Below are 18683 nucleotides of genomic sequence, written 5' to 3'. Positions count from 1 at the left end.
ATGTCCTTGGTCTGTCTTTGCATTCCTCAGTTACTTGACACTGTTCTGCTTGTTGGCCTTTGCTTCACTTGCAGGACTAAACCCAGGGGCGGTGGGGGTGGAAATCCGTTTGTCTTGACTGGGTTCTGCTCATGGTGCCTGTCTTTGGAAGAGCTTTCTGGAACCCAGAGCCACTGCTGTAGGTGAACAGCTGCTCAGGGAATGTGGACGTGTGCTGTGTGGTGTTACAGCATTACTTCTGCGTTGTGGAAAGGAGAAGATGTGGATTTTTGCATTTTTAGTTTCACGTGACTGATGCTGTTTTGTTTTTAAAAATCTCTGTCCGATTAATTTCAACCAAGGTGTTGCTGTCTTTCCTCTCTGCCAGGGCGCTCCCGGGACGGCCGCCGCAGGGATGAAGGTCAGTTCTGGGCTGCAGTGCCCGAGTCGGGCCCGGGCGGGAGCGGGGAGAGCGCAAGGCGCTGGAAGGCGGTCGGACGGCTCCCACTGATGGGGACTGTCGGAACTGCCTGCTTCGGCAGAGGTACCCGACCTGTCTGCAGCCTCACCCCTGCTATCGGCAGCGGGTCTGGTGAACTCGTATCGCCACAGCCTCCCGCAGCTGCACCCGCAGCCTTGCTCTTCTGTGAAAACAGAGCGGGGAGTGGCAGATTCCTCTGTGCCAGCATGAGTCTTGTCTTGCTCTGCTCTTTTGTATCCGATAAACATCTGCAAGTACTGCAAAGTGGTTACTTCATTCTATGGAAGCCATGAGTCTGAGGTTTGGTGGTTTCTTAGGGCAGCCTGGGAGCTGGCTAATGAAGACAAAAGAAGTTCCAGGCACAAAAATACTCAACTGGAGCACTCTTGTTACCAGATCAAGGTCCCCATAGATGAATGTTCTTTTCCTCACTCTGATAGCTCTAGGAGGATTTGTACTCTTTCCTCCTGGTTTGTCACTATTTTCCTCTCTCTTTCTCACCAGGGCGAGCCTGGGACTCCAGGAGAAAAGGTACTCTCAGAAGGTTTTGCTCTGAGCCTGCACTTCTGGTTGGTTTGTGTATTTTTCCCCTCCCTGAGCAGCTGAGGGAGTTGAGCAATGTCTGTGTACTTCCCAGTGCCCAAATCCAGGCCCTAATGGCGCCTGCCACTCTAAACAAAATGGTACTAGGATACAGTGATACCAAGTGAGGGAGGGACCATACTGCAAATATTTCTGTTCTCCTGCTCATGTCTGTGTCCATGGGAATACCTTCCAGCTGCCTTCCTCCTTTCCTCCCTACTCCACAAGAGACGCAGGGCACGCTTCGCTCAGGAAGCAGGTTCCCTCTGCCCCTTCCCTTGTCCCTCTGCCTCCCAGGACTTCTGTGCCCCCAGCAGCCTTCCCATGTCCCTGCAGAGGGCTGTCCCCATCTCAGTGTAGCGTGACTGGGTGTGAGTTCCCAAGGCAGGCACAGTGCACTAGTGCCCCATCCCTCTGCATCCCCGAGCAGCTGCCTCCCCTTGTTTGAGGCTCGCTGGGTTATGTTACAGCATGTGACAGCCATGTAACACACACGTTCCCTGTTCCTTTTCTTCCCCACGAAGGGAGATTCTGGAGTCCCAGGGAGGATGGGCCCCCCAGGTTTGCCAGGGAAGAGGGGGCAGCGGGTAGGACATCGCGTGTTTGGGCTGGGTGTCCTGGCAGCGCTGTGTTCCTGCGAGCGGGAGCTGCCGTGTGCTGCACTGCTGTGCTTGCAGGGGATTATGTGTCCTGTGCTGGCTCTTGCCCCCTTGGTGAAGTGTGTTACTGTGTTCCTGCTTGCAGGAGGTGGGGGCTGCTGGCAGGCAGGGCAGCATGAGATGCCTGGGATGTAGTCTTGTCCTGGGAACGATTAAGGACAGTGCCACTTCTCTTGACTCCAGAAATAACACCCTAAACAGGGATTCAGTAATCTGACCTCCTTCCTCAAGAAATCCACTGCTTTGCACACTAATTCTGGCAGCACAGGATGTTTTCAGTAGTTCTTATGGACATGTATATTCAAAACAGTCTTTGAATGAAAAGTGGGATACCAAGGGAGAATCAGGAATTCATGGAGCCCTGGCACAGGATTATGCCAAACCTCTTCCTTAGGTATGAGGTCCTGAAAATGTTTTCCCTCTTTCCAGGGAGAGAAGCATTAATTTAGCAATGTACATGCTCTGGCAGGGAAAGAAAGCTGGGGGAGAGGGGGCTTACAGGTGGCTGGAAGCCAAATTACCTTGGAGAAAGGGGTCACTGCACTCCAGAATTGCCTGACAAAAAGATCGCTGCTAGTAGATTATTTTCCAGGGAGCCACCAGTGCATGTCTGTTCCTGGAGCATTGATGCAAGTCCCCTGCATGTCAGATGCATGCCCTTGAGCTCTGATGAGCAGCACCAGCCTCTGCAGGCCGGCAGCATGGCTCCAGGAGAGAGCTGGCCAGCTCTGGGGGAAAGAGGGTTTGAGTTGTTCTGTATAATCTGGACAAGGGGAGTCTCGGAGCTGTGGGGATAGTGGCTAAGAACACACCTTTCCCTGGTGATGCATTTGAAACATCTTTTCAGGGTAACAGAAACCTCCAAAATCTCTCTCTGTCCTGGCAAAATGCAGACTCTCAAACAGGACACTGCACATGGAAACCACGAGTTTAGCAGCTGGGTGGAATGGTCTAAGAGAACTTAACTTAAAGACCAGTCATTGTGCTCCAAAATTGAAGATGTGGCCCAGGTGTCGTGGTAAACTGAGCAAAGCCACTTCACCAAGGGAATGCTGGATGCTCTCCATTGCTCACTGCCCATGGCATCCTCCATGCTCCATGGTGCCCCACGCAGCTCAGCCTGCAGCTCTCCAGGCATTGTCTTACACCATCAGCTGCTGTCTTTGCTATTTTTGCTACTCTTGTCTTCACTGCTTACATGACCAGTGTGTTTCCCAGAGCTTGGCTGCCAGCTGAGACGCTGCACTGCTTGGATTTATTTGAGAGCACGATGAGTCTGGGATTTGGAGCTAGGGAAGAGGAGCAGGGCATGGAGAAAGTCCTGCACTCCAACTAAAATTCACCCTGGGCAGCAGCTTCTGTGGGCATATGAATCAGGGAAAACCTGTGCAGAAGAAGTGACAGGGAAAAGTGTTTAGCACACCAGAGGGATAAGGAAGATGCACAGGGGGAACCCTGGATCCCTTTCTCATTCATCTTCCTTTGGAGAGAAAAGGCAATGATGTGCAGAGATAGCCAAAAGGATGGGCAAAAACTTGTAATGTCTTGAGCTGGTACTGCTCAAGATCTGTGCCCAAAATAAAATCCCTCGGGAAGGGAAAGAGGGTGAAACCAGGAGCAGATCACCGTTTTACTGCTCCTCCAGGATGGAGAGCCTGCAGAGTCAGCCTTGACCATGTCTGTTTTGCCAACAGGGTGAAAAGGGACGAGCTGGTGATCCTGGGATTCCTGGGCTTCCTGGCCCAAAGGTTTGCCTCTTTCCTGAAATTTTTTTTTCTTTTGGTGGCACCACTCTCACCCCTTTTCCTTCCTCCCTCCCGTGCACAGCTCACACTTTCTTAGCTGACTGTGGCAGCATGTTCTGCACTGTTCGGCTGAATGTCATCTTCAGACAGGGTTGTGAGGGAGGCACACAAAAGATGCCTTTTTGTAGGAATTGGCATGTCCTCATGCAGTAAGGGGGAGGTTGTGGTCCTGGGAGCAAGGCCACAGAACTGTGTTCCAGTACTTTCCATTTAAAAGCATGACCCCAGATGTAACATGGCATTTCAGCCTTCCTCCTGCTCCAGGATCCATGGATGATGAGGTGTTGGGCTTTTGGGGAGCTGCACTGCTGTGCTCTGAGTTGGAGGAATAGCTTTGTGCTCAGAGAGACCGAGGGCCAGTCAGATAAAGCTAAGCCCTGAAACTGGTTTTCCCCTGTGCTCTGAGATTTTCAGATAAAAATCACACCTTTCAAATCAGCCTTGCACAGAGTGCTTTTTCTTTGGGAAAGGGGACAGTGCAGTGAATGCCAGTGGCCATTTCAGGAAGGGATGAAGGTGTAGTGGCAGAGCTTTCCTGTTAGTGCCTTATTATCTGCTCTGTGCAAAGGACATGGTGTGCAGGGCTGAGTGGCTGATGACTACAGCTCCAGAGGGAGGCATTCCAAAAGAAGTCATCATGTAGCTTAATCAGCTCAGTTTCATCAATAGAAGAACACAGTGTTCAAAGGGAGGCTGGGGGATGAGGACTGTCCACAGGCAGCCTTGTGTTGCCTGGTGCAGCCAAAGGGATGATGCAGGCTGTGGCTGCTGGCAGAGCTCCACAAGGACCCTCAGGCAGGACCATGCTGTCCTGGTTCCTGGCCAGCTGCTGCCTCTGGAGCAGTGCTCTCCGGGCTATCAAGAGCCCAGCTGATGGATCTTGTCTTGGCCATGTCTCTTAAGCCAGTATTTTGGCAAGAGAACTTGCAGAGGTGCAGAGTCTGAACTGAGACACATGGCTTGTACTTCTTTGCAAACAGGGAGAGAAGGGAATTGCTGAGAATGCCTTGGTGGGAGCTAAAGGAGAACCTGGCCCTCCAGGTCTGCCTGGACCCCCTGGACCAAAGGTGAGTGAGTTTTCCTTCAGGTAATTGTGTGTTGTGAGGGACTGCACCCAGCACAAGGTGTGTAGGAAGGAGCAAAGGTTGTATTCATCTGTGCCCACCTCTGATCACCTGCTGGAGGGATATCAGGTTCTACAGAGTACTCTAGTACTGTTGTTTTGTATGCTGCAGGCGAGAGAGTTCGTGAACCGCTTTTGGAAGGAAAATCCCTTTTTGTGCTCAAATAACTCACCTCTAGGCTCTGAAAAACCAGATTGAACATTCCCTTCTGCACTGGATGGAACAGAAAGGTGCCCGGTGGGCAGTTGTGGCAGGAGATTTGGGCTATCTGAGGAGAAGGGAGCACAGGAGGGGTGCTTGGCTGGTGCAGTTCTGCAGTTTTTCCTCCTGGCAATGTGAAGCCAGCAGTGAAGTTGCACCCTTTCAACACAACAGAAAGCCATCCCTTTCCCTTTCTCTCCCTGTCAGGGAGAAGCTGGTGACGTTGGTCAGCCTGGTGCTGCAGGATCACCGGGAGAAAAGGTACGGAATGCTTTTGCACAGCCCAGCTCTGTGTTCTGAGCTTCAGGAGCTGCAGATTTGTTCCTATGTGTGCAAAACTTAGCTGAGAAGGAGAAATTTAAGTCAAGCTGTCTAGCCCAGACTGTTTCAAAGAACCAGCAGAGTGTGATATCTGGAGTTCAAGAAAGTGAAGGGACAGGCTTTGCTAAAACTGTGAACTTCCTGTTTCAGGGGGAACGTGGTTCACCAGGAGACCAGGGACCCATGGGCCCAAGGGTAGGTGTTCCTTCACTGACACAGTTTTGGCCCTTCAGAGGGCTTTAAGGATAGTGGGACCACACTAACAGTCCAGACTGGGTCTTGCTGTCACTAAAAGTACTCATAGATGGGCAGTGGCTAAGTTTGAGGTGGGCTGTTTCTCCACTCTGTACCTTCACCCCTACATTAGAGGAAAAAATTTCTCCCAGGCCATCTCAGGATGGCTCATTCATAGTTGGAGGTGGGTTTGGACATCCCAATCTGGACTCAGGCCCTTGACCTACCAGAAAAAGGCAGCAAGAGGTTGGATGCATGCACACATCTAACAATTGGTCAGACAATCCAGTTCCTGGATTCTGGCCTCAACTTCATCTCTTCCCAGACTGCCAGCTTTGATGGTTATATCATGGTAGTCTGAGCAGGGCTGGTTACAATTCTGTAGAATCTCCTGCACTGCAGGGGCTTTCTTTAATAAATGAAAAACTGGACAGTTGTGAAATGGGCACGTCTGAGCCCCCTTTTTCAGAGTGAACCACAGCTCTGAGCCCCACAAGGGAAGGGCAGTCCCAGACCTTGGCTGAAGACCTGGTATTTTGCAGGGCCCCAAAGGAGAGCCTGGGAAGGATGAAATGATGGACTATGATGGGAATATCAGTGAGGCTCTCCAGGTAAGCAGCTGCCCTCCTGTCCTGTGAGGTGACTGCTGGCTGTTTTACTCTTTCCCAAGGGATGCAGACAGATCTGCTTCCTTGGCAGTAGCAGCAAAGGGAAGCATTTGTTTGTGCCACAGTCCCCTTTATCCCACAGCTCACTGCCTGCAGTGTTTTGGGGAATACCTGTGCACTGGCTGGGCTGGTGTACTGACACACAGGTCACATGAATGCCCTTGGGAATGGCCCACAGGCTGGGGTGGGTGGTGAATAAAGTCACCAAAGCTTCCTCACTAGGAATGTGAGGATGGAGTGCAGGGAGTGAGTGGCTGTGCCCAGCTCTGGGCTGGCCTGGGCTCCACTGGGAAAATGGAGAAATTGTAGAATAACAGCTCTTTGGGACTTGAAGTGAGTATTTAATTTAGATTTCTTTTGGTTTTTCTTTCCCTCTGATTAATTTTGTAAGCTCCTTACTCATTTGGGCCTGTGTTACATTAGTGGAGAACAAACCAGCTCCAGGAAAAAGGTTAGTTTGCCAATGTTTCTTTTAGTTTTTAATTAGTTTTTCACTTTTTTTTCCTAGGAGATACGAACTTTGGCCTTGATGGTGAGTTCCTGTCCGTGCTGTGGGGTTTTACACAAGTAGCCATATACATGTCCATCCTCCACAGATGGCCTGACACTTCAGGTGCAGCTACAACACTTGTCCTTTGCAATTGGGAGCTAAAGCTGGGGCAGCTGACAGCTGAAAGAAGAGCTCATCTTGCCTTCTGATCTTGGCACTTGAATTCTAATCAGGGCTTTCATCTCTACTTTAAGAGATCATACATGCTGCTCAGAACAGGGAGTGCTCAGAAGGAGCAGGGAAGAGCAACTTTCAGGACTCTCCATTGCTCATCTTCCCAACAGAATATGATTTTAGGAATCCCTTGGAATATTCCTCTGTGATTGCCCCTTAAACTTAGGAGAGGTATCTGGTTTCAAAACATAAAGATATATCAAATACGAAAATAATTTTTTCTTTATTTAGGGACCTCCAGGACGTCCAGGTGTGGCTGGACCTCCAGGACCACCAGGACAGAAGGTATTGTCTCAGTTCAGCACTTGCAGAACTCAGGGAAACACAGGAGTGGCCCAGGCAGAATTCCCACCCACAACTCTTCCCAGTGCTCCTGTATTTCCTGTCCAGCACTATCAGACTGTCCTGCTGTCCTCTGCCACTCCTCCTCACACGCAATATCTTGAAAATCTCTTTTCCCACAATGATAATTCCTAATCTGAAAGATGAAGGATCCTTTCTACTTGCCTTCCCCTTCGGGAAGCAGCTTGTGGGAACCAAACTGTGGGATTGTGTTGGTTGGGGACTGCATGACTGCACTGGGAGCTGGCAGTCAGGATCAACAAGGTTGGGAAAATGCTCAGGCAGTCACATAATCTGATGTTTCAACAGGGGTTTCCATGGTGGGTTTTTTTTTGTTTGGTTGATTTGGTTTTGTTTGGTTGGTTTTTTTTGATTCTATGACTGCAGAAAACCTCTGGTGTTTCCATGTTTTATTTTTGGTGATTATGGGAAAAGAACCTGTATTTTTCTTGCTTTTTTCTCCCATGAGTAGTCCATGCAGGCTATTTCTTCAGTGCCTGCCCTTTTTCATCACAGTGCCCCACAGAAGGAGTCAGAATATCTGCTTTCAAACTGCCCAAGTAATAATTCTGTGTTTCAGGGTGAAATTGGCTTGCCAGGTCCTCCAGGCCACGATGGAGAAAAGGTAAGATACGATGCTCTCTCTTCAGAGGTTTTTACCTGGTGTCATCTCTGTCACTGACTCCACAGAGTTGTTTTTCCCAGGAAAGAAAGTATTTTGCTTCACTGAGGAGCTTTATGGTTTTTTTGCTTCATTAAGGAGCATTAATGGTTTGTTGTGTCCTTACATTTGTCATGGCAACACTATTTTGTCCTGAGGATGAGCAGAAAAAACAGGCTTGGGCTTTACTCCATCTGTAAGTGTTTTACTTCATGTTGTGTGAATTTCATTTAGGGACCACGTGGCAAGCCTGGAGAAATGGGCCCTCCTGGGCTTCAGGGACTGCCAGGAAAGGATGGACCTCCTGGGATAAAGGGAGAGCCAGGCCACGTCGGGGTCAGAGGAGAAAAGGGCGATAAGGGAGAGGCAGGACAAGCAGGCTCACCGGTGAGTAAATCAAAGCCTCTCCAAGTCCTGCTGCCTACCCAGCTCATGGGGCAAGGCCCCAGGTCTGCTTGGAGGCCCTGCCAGGTGGGTGCTGCTGTGTGCAGTGTCACAGTAGAGGAGAGCCTGGCTTCCTGGCACGTGTGTTGTCCTCCTGCTGGAGTGGCTGTCCCCAGGTGCCTGCCCTGCTCTCTGGGCACCGTGTCCCTTCCTCAGCTTGCTGCCTGGTGTCTTGCTGGCACTGAAACGCTGCTGGCAGTGAGCAGGTGTGACTGTGAGCCAGGAGGCTGAGGCCCCAGCACAACCCCTCCTGCGAGGGCAGCTGCATGGGGTAACCCCTCACAACCCAGCCACTAACTGGGGCAGAGTGCCCAGCCTCCCAGCTTCAGTCTGTCACAGCTTCTGTTTCCCCAGCCCTGCTCAGGGGGGTTTATGCAATGACTTCCTGCCTCTCTATGGGATTACCAGGATGAAACTCCAGCGTCTCAACAGCTGGCTGTGGGGACTGATTGCTAACACAGACTCCAGCAAACTGCATAACCCTGAGCAGAACTTGGAGGCAGGAAAGCAGTACTCCATCCCCACTCTGTGGACTGGTACATCCACGTTGACAGGAGGATGTTCAGCCATTTGCCCCTCTGCTTTCAATGCTAGTGAAGTCCTGCATTTCACTGGATAGCTGGTGGATATTCAAGGTTTTCAGAGCACTCTTGGGATGACCAGAGCCAGTCTTGGCTCTTACACTGATATGTGATATGTCTGCCTGACTTAGTTGTGCAAAACTCTACGAGTTTTTCTTGATCTATAGGGTCTAGATGGCCCCACTGGAGAGAAAGGAGAGCAAGGTGACCAAGGGATACCAGGACCATCAGGATTGCCAGGGCCCATTGGACTTCCAGGACTGACAGTAAGAATGGAAAAGAAAAGGCTGCTCTTTCCTGCTTGGTAAAGAGAAAATAGCATAGAGCAGCACACGAGGGCTCACTTCCCAAAGTGCTGAGTATTCTGGGAGCCTCAGAGCCCTACCCTTGTTAGGTGTCACAGAATGGCTGTCAGACCTCCAGCAGCACACAGGGAATGTGAAACACATGGTCTGTTCCCACTTCTCCTGGGGGAGCTGCTGCTTGCCAACCCATGGGTGGTTCACAGGCAGCTTCAGTGGAGGGAGGCTCCAGAGCACAGCTGGTGGTGGATGGGCTGTGCTGTTGTGTGCAGGGAGAGAAGGGTGAGCCTGGGGAGTGTGGAGACAAAGGGAATCCAGGAGAGTGGGCAGGTCACTGCTCCCATGTTCCTGCATGATCTCAGCAGCAGTGGAGGGATGATCTGGCAGCAGTGCTGCTGGAAACCAGCACACTCCCCTCTGGTGACACCCCTTGGCTGAGGACAGCAAGCCTCATGCTGTGGGGCTGGACCAGCCACCTCTGGCTCCTGATGCCCTCCTTTCCCTGGCACAAGAACAATCTGTCTCACAACCCTCAATAAGGAATGCCTAGGGAAGAACAGACCTTGGAAAGCATAACAAATACTTTCCTCAGCATTTGTAGTAAATTATTTCCTGGCAATTATTTGCATGTGTATATATACACACATATTTTTTTGGTTTTTTTCCAAAAGATTTTGGTGTTGTTGAATTTGCCTGTTCTCCCTGCAAAGCTTGCCCTAGCTTTGGAATGCCCTGCAGCAGGAAGTCCCACAAGCTATTGACACACATGAAGCCAGACATCTTCTTTAATATCTTTTACTCTTTGACCCTATGCCTCCTTGTAGGAATGGTGGTAGAATAGTGGAAGTGGACATTTCTTTGGAAAAAAGCTCACTGCTTTCCCTCCTCTTAAATATTGGCAACTTTTGCATGAACCTCCCCTGGGTCCTGCTGCTGCTTCCCAGCCACTCAGTCCTGGATTGCTGCTGCTTCCTAATGCAGTCCTCGGGGAGTCCAGGTTTCCCAGCCTGGTAGAGGAGCTCTGCTGCACCCTGTGTCCTGTCCCCTCTCTGAGCAGCCCCACTCTGCTCCTGAGGGCAGCACATTGATGGTGGCTTCTCTTGCATTGCTTTCCAGATAACTGGGCCCCCTGGACCTCAAGGCCCTCCAGGACCTCCAGTAAGTTTGAGTCATTCACCTGAGGAGCAAGGGAATGGGATTAAAGCAGGCAGTAGCTGGGGAGGATTCTGTGTGGAGAAGACAGCCAGAACACAGCAGTGTTGAAATGGGAACATGCCTAATAGTATCACTTCCAAACCCACCCCCAGAGGAGGTCAGAGCTGTAGTGGGCTGGGAGGGCAAAGAAAGAAGGTTTTGTTAGTTGGAGATGAAAGGGAAGACAGTAGTGAGATGGGCTAGATGGGATTACAGGGATCAACTGCAGAAATTGTCTTAATAGCACACCTGGCCCCCTGCCAGGGTGTGCTTGGCAAGAGGCTCCTGGTTAGAGATGAGAAGAGTACACGAAGTGCCCGTTACACAAATAAAGAGACCTTTGGGCTGAGGGCTTCTGCCCCAGAGAGCAAAACCTTTGTACTACCTGGAGTTTAAAGCCCATCCTGAAACATTACTTACATCTTGTTTCTCATCCCAAATACAGGGTCTTCAGGGTGTCCCAGGACCCAAGGTAAGGGTACAAAGTATTACATACTGAAATGTAACAAAAAAATTGTCCCGGGTACTAGAATTCCCTTAAGTAACATCTTTTTAGTTCAGGTGATACTTTTCTTCCATCTTGGTAAGAGGATAAATCCTTCTGGATATTTTCTTGAAAGAAATGGATTAGCAGCTCTCATTTTAGGAGCCAGAAAAATGGTCATTCCCTCCAGTTTTCACCCAGAGAAGTGGGAATTCACTGGTCCATGGAATTCTGCCCATGAGAACACAGTTGAAATCTTTGTCTGGAGGGTGGAGGTTTGTACCGTGGGATGAATAGTCTGCCACACAGTCCTAAAGAACTGAGTTCTAGGTAAAAATTAGTCTTAAAATTACCCTGTACATTCTGCTGTAAAGCACTCAAGAGCTTCACTGACCTTGGTGGTGAGAATCTTTCTAATCTCCATCTAAATGCTCAGCCTGCACCTTTGGCTTGCCCACTGTGAGACACTGCTACACAAAAAATAGTGGAGTGCAAATGTTCAAGAAGAGCTGCAAATTTCTGGTGATCTTCTGGGCAAAAATTAGAAAATGTACCAAATTTTAATTGTCCTTAGTATTTGGCCACCAGCATTGTTCAGGTGCTAAAAGGGATGGATATGTTTTTAAAAGCCTTATGAACAGCAATGAGAAGGAAAAATGTTTTGGTTTACATTTTGAATTTAAGAAAAAGAAGTATTATGTTTAGTATTGCTTCAGAGTTTATAAAGCAGAATTTTAAAAATACAGCCAGGAAAAGAATGCTGATTTTTTTTTTTTTTTCTGAAATGATGAAACTGATGCTTTAGCATTTACAAAAGTCTCTCCAAACAAGATTTCTATATGATTTTTTTTCAAGGCTTGTAGACACCTGTCATTCATTTCCAGTGGATCCACATCTTAAAATGTAACCCACCCTATCAGATAACTTCTGGTTATTTATATAAAAATATATATACAGTAACAACAGCAGGGAGAGCAGTGCCAGAGTGAGCTCAGCTCTCCTCTGAACATCTTCATCCACAGGGCCTAAATCTCTTATTGCCATTGAGTTAAAACAGGTGCTCACACAGGGGTAATTTGAATGACAGTGGTTTTCTTCAGATTAGGCTGAGAATTGGGCTAAAGCATTACTCTGCTGCCTCTTGTATTCTGCTATCCCGTGCTCCCTGAAGGGAGGAATGTTTGTTATATAAGTGCTGTTATTGTGGGTTTATTTTCTGCTCCATCCTTCCTTTAGGGGGAAGCAGGGATTGATGGAGTGAAAGGAGAGAAGGGTGCCCAGGGTGAAAAAGGAGACAGAGGGCCACTGGGATTACCCGTAAGTATCCAGGAAGCAAGCAGCACTTTGTGAGCCAAACTTAATATCAGCTGTAAAAAGATCCCTCAATAGGAGACGCACGTGGGGATTTGGTATGCAAAGTCAGAGAAAGATATGCTCTATAAATAACTGTTTTTAATCCCAAAGCCTCAGGTTCTGTACTGAGCCTTCAGCTTCTAGATCTGTTGACTAGATAAGCGATCACTTTATTTCCTCCTGCTTCTGGCAGGACTGGATAAAACAAGCAGTAGCTTTCCTGGAGGTTCTCTGCACTTCAGGGCAAGACCAGAAACATAAGTCAGAGATGTGGGAAAAGAAACGCCTTCCCCAGCCATTGGTCTCCTGGGCTAAGCTCTGTACAGAGCACATGGTTCTTAATGCAACCAGCTTCTTTGGTGGCTGAAACTTTCCTGTCCTTGTGTCATGGAATCAGTGCTCCCCCTGGCCCAGCGTGTCCCTGCTGTGTGAACACAGCTCCCTTAGCCTGGTGTTAGAGCCTCGCTTGGCTTAGGGAGAGGAACTGGGGCAAAGTATTGTAGAGAAGTTGTAGGAGCTTTAGATACAAGCCTGATGATGAGCTGGTGGTAACTTAGTCCCACCCAGTTGTTCCACCAGTCCCCAGGTTCTCTCACCATAAAAAGCACTGGTGGCACAGTAGACCTTCTCCCTTCCCCCAGTGTTCTGCCTAGAGCAGACACTGCAGAATGCATCTCATGTGCTGTGTGGCTTGTCATCCTGTGTTCAACCACCCAGATCCTTTGTCCCTGACTTTGGCTGAAATGTGTGTCTTTGTTTGTAAAATGTTTTCCTCCTTTAGTTGTGCTGAGCAGGAGTTCCCATGTAGAGTTTGAATGAATCCCCTCTGACTCCAGGCTCTCAAATGAGCCCAGCATGAGTATGTTCCCCAGGGCTCCAGGCAGAGCCAGTGGGGAGAAGGGGGTGCTTTGGAAAGCTCAAAGGCCAGGGATTGTGCCTCAGTGAAGCAGTGAGAAGTCAGAACCCAGTCCCCTGAAAAATGCAAATGGAAGTTTTCTGTGTAAATGGTTATTCAACCTCAAGCCAGTGGGGTATCTGGACAGGGGAAGGAGTCCTTGTGACAGTCTGAGCAGAAGGTGCCCCAGCAATTATCTCAGCAACTCATCTTTGTAGGAGGGAGTGTGCTAGCTGCTTCCCATACAGCAGTGAGCCCCGTGGGGGTCCAAAGGTCCCTTGACTTTTCCCACCACTCTTCCTGAGCTGTGGATGTGGGAAGACTGGCTCAGAAGGGTCATTTTAGGAATGTTTTGTTGTGATCAGTGATACTGGCTGCCAACCAGGAAGCTCAGATCATAAGATCAGATACTTTGGAACTTGTATGCTTCTTCAGAGCCACTGAAATATCTTCATAAGCTTTTCCATGTCTGATCCAGTGTATATTCAGCCTGTCCAACTAAATGCAGTGCCAAGCAAGTTCTGAAATATTTCAGACTGTAAAATCCTGAAGCTGGATCTGCTGCCTTTTTCTCTGACTTGGGGCTTGACATCACGCTGGAATTCCAGTCCTGATTGTCTGCAGTAGCCTTGGGCTTCTCTGTGGCTGACAGGGTGAGGAGCTTGTAATGCTCAAGTGGAGGAAAACTCAGTATTTGGTACTTGTGTCCTACCACAGCTTTCCCTCCCAGCCACTGTCTGAGAGAAGCCACTGGGCTTGATGGGCCTTGGGCAGAACCACTGCTAGGTCTCATGGATGAGGAAATTCAGGGCAGGAGCCGAGCAAAGTGCCACTTGATCTCAGTCCAGTGTAAATCTGCACTGGTGACACAGGGAGATGAGCCACCTGTTTCATAAGCCCCCAAACAACTGCATAAGGAGTGGAGCAAGCCTGCAGCTGACCTAGTGGCACCACAAGCCCTGGGTTTCTTGGTAGCCACTTGAACAGCTGATGGTTCTGCCCTGCCTGTAAATGCTTTGGTGACTAGCGGCCTCTGAGCCTTGCGTCTCACCTGTGTTGCCCAGCCTGCCACAAAGGCAATGCAGATTCTGGCTCCACTGTCACATTGTCCTTTTCACCACCTGTCATAGAACAGCTGTTTCCCCAGGAGTTTTCCTGGGGACATTGAGTGAGAGAAATTTGCACTCTTAGGAGGATCTGAAAGTTGCAGGTCAACATTATATGTATTCAGTGTTTCTTTGTTTTTGTTGGTTTGCTTGTAAGTGCCATCACCTGTCCTTGAGATCTTAATATTTGTTAATTGCAAGCATATGTTTGTCTCAAGCCACTGCTTTACTCACCTCTCCCCTCCCCTCTCCTTTCCCCTCACCCTCCTCCCCTCTCCTCTGCCTTGTTTTTGTGAACCCTCCCCGCCTGTTCAGGGTGCTTCAGGTTTAGACGGCAGGCCTGGACCACCGGTGAGTTCCATTTCTCTGTTACCCCATGTTTGTCCTCCCCAGTATCGTGACTTGTGTTGTGTCTTCCACCCAAGTCTTCTTTATACCAGGAATAATCATATTTTTACCAAAGCAGGCTTAGGAGGGGGTTAAACTTAAAATGAGGAGTGATGTCACACACTTGTCTGATGCTACAAGTCTGGATCCTGGGATCACAGCCTGCTTGTTTCACTCTGTCTCAGTAACAAGAGGAATGAAACCTCTGCGTGATTCCATGATGCTCTGTTCTTCTGTCCTCTTCACCCTGACGGGTCTCCAACCTGTCATTCTCCATGAGATGGGGAGAGGGGCTCATCATCAGGAGCTGTAGTCACAGGACAAGAGGGAATGGCTTAAAAATGAAAGATTTAGTAGGTTTCGATTGGATATTAGGAAAAAGTTCTTTACTGTGAGGTACTGGCACAGGTTGCCCAGAGAAGCTGTGGCTGCCCCTTCCCTGGAAGTGCTCAAGGCCAGGTTGGACAAGGTTTGGAGCAGCCTGGGACAGTGGAAGGTGTCCCTGTTCATGGGCGGGGGTTGGAACAAGATGATGTTTAAGGGCCCCACCAACCCCAACCATTCTATGCTTCTAAGTAATGCCAACCTGGTTCTGCAAACCACTCTGCTATTCTTGGATAACAGCTGTTAAATAACAGCCAAATATTTTTAATCCCTCTTGGGAAATCGTAGATCACCCATGTACAATCCATTTGGCTATTTAAAAACAAATAGCAATTTCTCCTCCTTGGTGTAGCTGGGAATAATTTCAGCTGCTCTGACTTCCGAAGAGAATCTGAGTGGCAGCTTATACAGTCACTTGTTTGGGGAAACTGTAGATACAATTTTATGGATATGCAAGGGAGATTTCAATGTATTCCTTAGCAGTAAATGATGGATAACTGAAGGCAGTTAAGGTTGCCACGATTGCACAGATCTAAGGAGAGCCCGATTTTTCTCTCTTCCTTCGCCACACTGAAGTTGTGTGCTGCATGAGCTACTCCTCAGCTTGTGTTCTGCAGATCTTGACTTCTCTGAAAAGCTCTCCTGATCCACGTGAGCTGTCCTGCTCTCATCAGAGAGGTTACTTTAGTGACTAAGGATTGCAGACTGACATTAAAAAGTGCAAGACCCTTTGCATTAAGTCTTTTAGGAAAAGACTCTCCCATTTGGGAAGCTTGCTCCTTGGTTCTTCCTAGGAATCAGGTAATGTGCCTCAAAAGTATTGCTTGTTTGAGGCTCCATGAGGGAACTGTAGATCCATACCTATGTGGTTTAAGGAGTCTGAGTTGGAGGTGCTGGAATCTTGTTCTTAGAGGGACTGTTACTGAACCACCATGCTGCCAGCATTAAAGATCACTTTTGATTTTTCAGCGGTCATGCAAGTCTCAGGAGCAGCAGCAACAAGGGAGTTTAGTGTGCTGGTGGGAGATGGGCTCCATGTCAGAGGGTTAGGGAGAACACTGGGTTTTCCTGTCAGCATGGCTGGGAGCCTGGAGTGCCAGGAATGGCAAAGGAGGAGCAGAGGGACTGGAGGATGACCTGCCCAGTTGACATCTGTGCCTGTACACAGCTGCATTCAGCTCTGCAGCTTGGGGTCTGTCAGCTTGCATGAACCACTGACCCAGCTTTTCCCATCTCCTCAACTATGCTGACTCCGGGAGGGGGTAGAGAAAATAAGGAAACAAACAAAAGGAAAAGCAAATTGCTTATCACATGTAAATGGCCTTTTTCTGCTACAGCTTTCAGCCTTATCTGGTATAAACTAGAAAGAAAGAGTTCCTGTATGTGGAGGTGGTAGAAATGCCCACTGAAATAATTGTCAAGAGAGAGCCTCAGAATTAAAAATTAGGCTCTGTGTGTTGGTGCTGGTGTGATCTAACAGCAGTTCCCATGTTCTTCAAATTGCCTGACCAACTACAAATCCATCTCCCCTAACACTGAAAGCTGTAGTGGTGCAAGGTGCCTTCTTCCACCAGCCTGTCCTTCCAAGCTGTGCTCTTCCTAAGGGAGCAGCAGTGTCTCCTGGCTTTAAGGAGGCCCTGGAGTAAAGGCATCCTGATGTGTTTTCCTTCCTACAACTGCAGGGTATTCCAGGACCAATTGGGGTTTCAGGACCAGCAGGACCAAAAGGAGAAAGGGTGAGTTTTCTTCAGATCTGACAGATGCTCTAGAACTTCTCTGAGGATACCACAGCTCTGAAAGATAGAGAAGTTCTAGGCTTTTCCAGAGCTGGAATTGCCCTCTCCTTGTTCATACAAGAGCCTCAGCTGGGCCTCTTTGGTGCTTGAATATCTCTTCCTTGGGTTTTTCAGGTGCTTTGAAATGCATCCTTTGCTTTTTCTTATATGGTGCTCTGCTGCCTGTTTGTACTAAATAGCAATGTGAACAGTGTTTACTCTTTTGTATCCATTTCAGGGCAGTAAAGGAGATCCTGGAGTTGCAGGACCAATGGGGCCAGCAGGGCTTCCTGTAAGTACAGAAATCCTAGGGATTTATCTCCAGAGCCTGTTCTCTTGCTGTGGCTGAAGATGCTGCTGTAATAGTGTTTGCAGTCACAGCTGGGTGTCTTGTAACTCAGGTTACAAGATTTTTTTCACTATGGGAGTGACAGAAAAAGCTGAATAGCTTCAGAGCAGACTCAGAGTGATGTGGAGGAGGCTGAAAGAAAACTGTTAATTCGCCTTGGTCCTTCAACTTCCTGAAGAAGCTGTGTGGGACTCCCAGGATGTGTCTCTTAGTCCTTAATGCTGCTCTTGAGCAGCTTCCTTTACCTTTCACAGCCTGGGTGCCTGCCTCCTGTCTGAGAGCCCTGTCTTGTCATTGCAGGGACAAAAGCTGCCTTCAGTGAGGTTAATTCCACTGACTGGGATTGCTTTTGGCAAAATGGGGCCAGTGTTGGTGCTGTGGTCTAATGCAGTCATGGAGCAGCTTTGTTGTTTAACACAAAAATGCAAGTTTGTTGCATGCTCAGAATGAATTTGATTCTTATCTGAAAAGTCCACAGCGTAGGTAGTGTGGTGTTACCATCTGGATGGTCTGATGGAGGTGAAGAGGAGGTTACCTATTGGAAAAATTGTGTTTATTTTTGACATAACCATTGGTACAAATGATAAAAAACCCAAAATCCTGAGCACACATTCCTCTCTTTAGTGAGAACATGGTGAAATCTACTTGTTTTCAAATGTTTCTTTCTGTGTTGATGCATTTCAGGGTTTACAAGGTCTGCCTGGTGACAAGGGAGTCCGGGTAAGTTACCAGGCAAACTTCTTGTGTTTAATTGCTAATACCTGTACACAGTGACAGCCCAGTTAACTCCTGTAGCAGCCAGCATGTGTTTGTGTGCCACACCTTCATCCAAGTGACTTTAGAAGGTGAAACCTGTAGCTCATTCCATCACCTGGAACATTGTGCTACGTCTTGCTGAAGGCTGTAGGAGAGATTTTTCTGATGTGTTCATTGTGGTCACACCTCTGTTGTAACTGAGGCACAGGACCTAGGCCAGCATGGTGTGCCTTAGGAAATCCTGCTTATCTAGTTACTGCTGTTTGTAGGGATTCCTGGGAGAATTAGCTGAGGTGCAGCCAGCAAATCTTATTTCAGTACTTCTAAATTGTCCCTGAAGCATGAAAAAGAAGGTTGTCTTTTAGCAAACAATTCTGCAGAGGATTTGAAAGATGGAAGTTTTGATAAGATAAATTAAATTTGCCTATCTTGAAGAATCAGGCCTGAAGTCTCCTCAGGCATTGTCCTGATGTGATGGTGAAGAGCTGGGTCAAACCCAGAAACAGGAATGGCAGCTCTCCCATCGTACCACCCGTGTTCTGGAAAGATAAATATTGCTAAGAAGTGTGTGTTGAGAAGCTCCTTCTTTTTCATCAGGTTTCCTTGCCTGTTAAGGCTTTGAATCTGGATCTTTTGATAAAAACATTTAGGAGCTATGGTTGGATAAATATAGACTACTTTTGGATTTGAGTCTGTAATATTACAGTTGTATAAATGTGAAGACGTTCAATACAGTGCAAGTTTATGTAGTCACACCTTTTATTCATAAGACTCTGGCATCACCTACATTTATCTGGAGGTGTAATCTTTTATAGTGCATGTGCCCATGTGATTATTTCATTATATGTATTTGCTTTTGATGTGTAGTGAGTGTTCTCTGTCCTCTATCTGC

The 18683-nt window shown here is 48.3% G+C and overlaps 1 protein-coding gene across 36 annotated transcripts in view; it reads left to right on the top strand.

Moving 5' to 3' along the window:
- The window catches only part of COL13A1 (collagen type XIII alpha 1 chain), a 59981-nt gene that overhangs the window by 26700 nt on the left and 14598 nt on the right, over window positions 1–18683 (top strand). For 20 of the 36 annotated variants that reach the window (XR_014956360.1, XR_014956375.1, XR_014956371.1 and 17 more), the window contains 20 exons: window positions 368–400; window positions 965–991; window positions 1567–1629; window positions 3396–3449; window positions 4487–4573; window positions 5039–5092; window positions 5303–5347; window positions 5929–5997; window positions 6563–6586; window positions 7010–7063; window positions 7701–7745; window positions 8016–8168; window positions 8974–9072; window positions 10225–10266; window positions 10748–10774; window positions 12023–12103; window positions 14456–14491; window positions 16594–16647; window positions 16925–16978; window positions 17720–17755. Coding sequence is in view for 16 of the 36 variants with exons in the window: in XM_085583785.1 (XP_085439911.1) it covers window positions 368–400; window positions 965–991; window positions 1567–1629; window positions 3396–3449; window positions 4487–4573; window positions 5039–5092; window positions 5303–5347; window positions 5929–5997; window positions 6563–6586; window positions 7010–7063; window positions 7701–7745; window positions 8016–8168; window positions 8974–9072; window positions 10225–10266; window positions 10748–10774; window positions 12023–12103; window positions 14456–14491; window positions 16594–16647; window positions 16925–16978; window positions 17720–17755 (1137 nt within the window). In the remaining 20 variants the exon portion in view is untranslated. The remainder of the gene's footprint in view (window positions 1–367; window positions 401–964; window positions 992–1566; window positions 1630–3395; window positions 3450–4486; window positions 4574–5038; window positions 5093–5302; window positions 5348–5928; window positions 5998–6562; window positions 6587–7009; window positions 7064–7700; window positions 7746–8015; window positions 8169–8973; window positions 9073–10224; window positions 10267–10747; window positions 10775–12022; window positions 12104–14455; window positions 14492–16593; window positions 16648–16924; window positions 16979–17719; window positions 17756–18683) is intronic. The other 16 variants (XR_014956379.1, XR_014956377.1, XR_014956374.1 and 13 more) reach the window with 6 other exon arrangements.

Source organism: Lonchura striata, chromosome 6 (genome assembly GCF_050655825.1).
Source record: "Lonchura striata isolate lonStrDom1 chromosome 6, ASM5065582v1, whole genome shotgun sequence".
In the NCBI taxonomy this organism is placed as follows: Eukaryota; Metazoa; Chordata; class Aves; order Passeriformes; family Estrildidae; genus Lonchura; species Lonchura striata.
Note: the sequence above shows the minus strand (reverse complement) of the source record. Positions and strands in the feature narration are given on the sequence as shown.